The 5,420-nt window shown below is 42.0% G+C and overlaps 1 protein-coding gene across 2 annotated transcripts in view; it reads right to left on the minus strand.

Moving 5' to 3' along the window:
- Window positions 1-4,095, minus strand: part of LOC106813339 — a 12,363-nt gene extending 8,268 nt beyond the window's left edge. Inside the window, exons 1-2 of one of the 2 annotated variants that reach the window (XM_014817465.1) lie at window positions 3,828-4,095; window positions 2,772-3,286 (exon numbers count right to left, since the gene is read on the minus strand). In XM_014817465.1, the coding sequence (XP_014672951.1) occupies window positions 3,177-3,286; window positions 3,828-4,059 (342 nt within the window). In that variant the 5' untranslated portion in view covers window positions 4,060-4,095 and the 3' untranslated portion in view covers window positions 2,772-3,176. Of the gene's footprint in view, window positions 1-2,771; window positions 3,287-3,827 lie in introns of those variants that run through there. The other variant, XM_014817466.1, reaches the window with a different exon arrangement.
- Between the last annotated feature and the right edge of the window lie 1,325 nt (window positions 4,096-5,420).

Consider the following 5,420-nt stretch of genomic DNA (forward strand, 5'->3'; position numbering starts at 1 on the left):
TAAGCTTCAGTGTCTGATTATACGACCCTGTTCCTGGCTGGATGTACAAGACATGCCTAATTTGCATGGAACTTGATGATGTACAGTCGTATCGAGGACTTGGAGGATAGGAATAGCTGGTACACTGGACACATACCACATAGAACTGTATCTGTAAGTTAACATGTTGATGTTTATGAAAGGTAAGTGACTTATTTTATCCCTAAAATGTTTCGATTCATCCCTAAAAATTCCTAAAATAGCCCTAAAAAAACCTTAATTTCTCCCTAAAATTAGCCCTAAAATGTTGTCAGGGACTGCTGGAAAGCCTGCATCATATCATAACATCACCAACGTCACCCCGCTACGGGTGACACAATGCGAGATCTATACATAAATAGAACATAGTAGGTAATCTTCCGCTGTAATACATCGTTGACACACGGCATCGTTACAGCTAAAACTATCCCCAACGTCAAACTTCTTCATGATTTATGACGAATAAAACTACATCACAATTTAAGTTATTTATCTTCAGAATACGGCACCTGTTCCTTTTCGTTGCCTCAGGAAAACATTACCAACAAAACCGGCGACGTTCCGCTACGGGTGACACAATGAGAGATCTATACATAGATAGAACATAATAGGTAACCTCCCGCTACAATGCATCGTTGACACGCCGCATCGTTACAGGTATGTTGTTGTTGATGATATATAAGCGGTTGTTGAGGAGGACAATAGCGACATGTGTCATCACGTATATGTGCGCGACTTTGAACCTGGCTAACGCCTAAAGTATCCACATCAATACGTACATAATCGTAACGATATATTCGTGTTACTATAGCATACATGTATACTATAAGCGTTTCACTTATTGGACATATGAGAGAGAAAATATTTGTGTAGTGATCAATTCGTGTTGACATAGTTCTATAGTTTACTCACTATCATATGTCTCTATTGAACAATGTAACAATAAAGCATACGTTGTAAGCAACGTGACTTGCCAACCATTAGCATATAGTGTAAATACGAAGAATTCAATATCGCATATATGTATGCCTGCATAGAAATTTTGAATAATAAAATATTGCGATCTTACCATAAATTTTGTTTTCCTTTCTAGCCTTGCATGTAAGTGTGGCTGAACGTAAAGTGTAGTGTGACCGCGACGGTATAAAATACTTACAACTCTATACGCAAGTAAACGAGTCAACATTATTACAAAAGCTCGTCTCTTACTTAACGTATCAGTTCATTCAAATTTAATATCTGCACTCAGTAAAGTTATGATGATATCCAGACTATACGATATAGCCTAAGGCGCATGATGAGATGACATCTTTGCCTCTGACAGTTTCTTCATAGTTGTAATTGGTGTAGTTTGCGGATATTTCCGTAGTTACTGCGCTGATAGTGGGTTAATTGCATGTCTTCTTAGAAAATATGCTGACACTGAAAAAACCAAGTCAGAATTATTGGAATATGAACACAATTGTGGTAGTTATATTACATCCGAATACAGATATGCCCGTCATTTCCTTTGTTACTACAAAACTGAAAGCTGCAAGTAATTCAAGACTGCAACGTATATATCACATCAACGTGATACTGCGCCTTACAGTGCATGCGTTAACACGGCGGCCAGCTGTTACAGGTATGTTGCCTGTTTATTGTTGTTTGCCTTTTTTTTTTTCTTTTTTTTTTTTTTCTTTTTTTTTTTTTTTTCTTTTGTAGTTGTTGTCCGTTGGTTGTTCATCAGTCGAGGTCTGCGCGTTGCGCCGCTGTAGTAACGCTACCAGCTATAACAATGCTGCCTGTCCGGTTCGTTAACGGTACAACATAACGCGTGGACACACGCGTCGTCCAATGTTCCAGCGACAGAGCGTCGCCGCGCACGTGTGCTGTGCGGCTGCGCGTCCGGCCTCGTCTGATGGTAAAGTACCGACTTCGCTCGACAACGCTGATATAAAGCCGTGCCGACGTAGACGCACTGACCACTGCAGCTGTGTCGCTAACGATGGACACTCGTACTGACCGGTCCCGACACATCAACACATTCTCTGTGTAGTCGTCCATCCCCCCGAATCCCATCCATTCTATGGGCTACTATCTGACAGTGAGCCGTCACATGCCTCTCATGCGTGGAGCTTGAAATTAAACATAGAATGTACTTTGTGATAAGCAGGGTTTTGGCTCTCACGCATGCGCGCGAACACACCCCCGATAGAGAGAGGGGGAGAAATAAAGAGTTCGACAGGCAAATAAAGAAATCAGAAAGAGAGGGAGAGAGAGATAGACGAGGGTAGCGGACGTGTGCGTGCCTGTAAACGTCCGTTTGTGCGTTTATGTTTCGTATTTTTGTATAATATCACAACATTGTATATGCGTCTTAACGTTGTTGACAAATATCCAATATAACAGAATAATAGTAAAAAGAAAAGAAATATACGTATATAGTAGAGACCGCAACTTCGCGAGTATTTTTTATATGTAAGCTGTCAATAGTAATTCGTCTCTCATCATTGCATATGAGCCTCATATAGTGTATCTGTTAATCTTAATTTTACTGCGTGTATGTATTTTGCACTGCCGCGGTCACATATTGTCACATTCCACGTTTACCGACTTACATGCAATGCCAGGAAGAAAAAAATATAATTTATAGTAAGATAGCAATATTTTATTATTCAAAATTTCTATAGAGACATATATACATATATGCGGAATTTACTTCTTCGTATTTACACTATAATTATGATGATTAAAGTACAATGGTTGGCAACTCACGTTGCTTACAACGTATGCTTTATTGTTCTATACAGACATATGATAGTGAGTAAATTATAGCACTATATCAACACGAATTGATCACTACACAAAATTATATTTACTCCTTCACATGTCCATTAAGTAAAATGCTGATAGTATACATGTATATGCTATAATGCCACGAATATATCGCTAAGATTATGTACGCATTGATGTGGATGCTTTTGGCGGTAGCCAGGTTCAAAGTCGCACACATATACGTGATGACACATGTCGCTATTGTCCTCCTCAACAACCGCTTATATATCATCAACGAATGCATAACACACACGCGCGCGTTAATACTCGTGTAATAAACCATCTCGTGTTGTCTGGCTGGCTGCCATGGGTTCGTCTGCCATCGATAGACACGCGGTGTGTTAACTGTCATCACGGTAGCCATCGGAAGCCATGAACGAGGCGAGATAGTCGATCATGTAGCAGCAGGCTGGACTTGACGTCGATATCATATACTCAACGTTCAGCGCTTCTAAATATGACAAAAACACTCAATGTTTAGCGCTTATAAATAAGACAAAAATACTCAATGTTTAGCGCTTATAAATAAGACAAAAATACTCAATGTTTAGTACTTATAAAGGAGAAAAAATACTCAACGTTTAGTGCTTATAAATAAGACAAAAAAAAGACAATATTTGGCGTATATAAATTATTAAGTTATAATAAGACATTTTATAAGATATTTCTGTTTTATTGTACAAAGGAAATGGGGGTTCACAAGTTAATTTGATATCTGAATGTTTTTCGAACCACCTTATTATGCGGTGACGCCGCAACATTTTCAATGCTTACTAAGTGCTAAAAGCTATTACTAAGTGCTACTATAAGTGCTCTTTATTTACAACTCATAAGAAACACACAAAAATCAACTAAATACATGGTAACAGTGTAAGATATTTATGATAAGACAAGATATTTATTTATATAATGGCGTAATTTAGTCATTATTAGTTAGTAATTAATAGTAGTAGTAATAATAATGGCGTAATTGAGATGAGTTGATAACATACCGATGAAGTTGAGGATGCTGGGAGCAGCGAAGCCGTGCTGCGATGAGAGAGAGAAGCTGTCATCTAGCATCGGTGACGTGTCAGCAACACGGACGACATCTTCTGATTCATCTTCATCGTCCTCATAGACGCCAGCACGCCGACAATCTATGCGAAGCGGCGACGTCGCTCTGTCGCCGTGACCGTCAACGTAAGAGTCTGAGGAGCTCTCGTCGGATGAGGAGAGCGACATATCAAAGGATGCTGTCAGGTCGGGAAGATGCTGTGTCATGAGCNGTCAGCATTGTTATAGCTGGTGCGTTACTACACGGCGCGCGCGCAGCCCTCGCTGATGACAACAACAACAGCAACAACAACATACATGTAACGATGCCGTGTGTGGTTTCTTAACGGTCCACACTAACGCGTGTCTAATGTCCAGCCGACAGAGGTCGCGGCACGTGTGTGGCGGCTGCCGTCGGCTCGTCTGATCGTAAAGTACCGACTTCGCCGACAACGTGTGGCGTTGACGTGTGACGTGTGAAGCCGTGCCGCAGACGACGCCGACGTGACGCGGTGGCGCTGTCGTCGCTGCCGACGACCAGTCATCCGTGTCCTCGACGCCACGCTTATAAACGACACGCCCTCCGCCGACGGCAGTCACTGCACAACGCTCTACACACACGAGACATACAGACGCACTCACTCGCTCTACGAACAGACGAAATGCAACAGCAGCTCGTAACGTCGCAGTGCTGTCATGATGCGGCGCACGGATACACGCACCCCTTACTGATCGACTGCAGCCTTCAGTACGCGATGCCTGTCTATCTGCAGCAGCTAGCCGTTGCCTACCCAGACGGCGCACTGATGCTCACGACACAGCATCTTCCCGACCTGACAGCATCCTCTGATATGTCGCTCTCCTCTTCCGACGAGAGCTCCTCAGACTCTTACGTTGACGGACACGGCGACAGAGCGACGTCGCCGCTTCGCATAGATTGTCGGTGTGCTGGCGTCTATGAGGACAATGAAGATGAATCAGAATATGTCGTCCGTGTTGCTGACACGTCAGCGATGCTAGATGACAGCTTCTCTCTGTCATCGCAGCACGGCTTCGCTGCTCCCAGCATCCTCAACTTCATCGGTATGTTATCAACTTATCCCAATTATCATACTCGATTATATTAATAAATATATTGTCTTGCCATAGACATCTTAGACTGTTGCCATGTACTTTCCTGTTGCCTCTTCTAGTTTATTTCTGTGTACCGCTCATGCGTTGTAAATAAAGAACATTTAGCAAGCCTTGGTAATGTTGCAGCGTCGCCGCCTCATGAGATGGTTTGCAAGACATTTACATGTAGTATTCCCATATCAGCGTAACTTGTAAAACCCGCATTTACTTTGTACAATAAAACAGACATATTGTATAGAATGCCAGAACCCACTTTTTTCTTCTCATAAGCGGTGACCGTTGAGTATATTTTTCTTATTTATAAGCGCTAAACATTGAGTGTTTTGTCTTATTTAGAAGCGCTGAACGTTGAGTATATAATGTCGACGTCAAGTCCAGCCTGCTGCTACATGATCGACTCTCTGGCCTCGTTCATG

This window comes from Priapulus caudatus, unplaced genomic scaffold (genome assembly GCF_000485595.1).
Source record: "Priapulus caudatus unplaced genomic scaffold, Priapulus_caudatus-5.0.1 Scaffold756, whole genome shotgun sequence".
Lineage (NCBI taxonomy): Eukaryota > Metazoa > Priapulida > Priapulimorpha > Priapulimorphida > Priapulidae > Priapulus > Priapulus caudatus.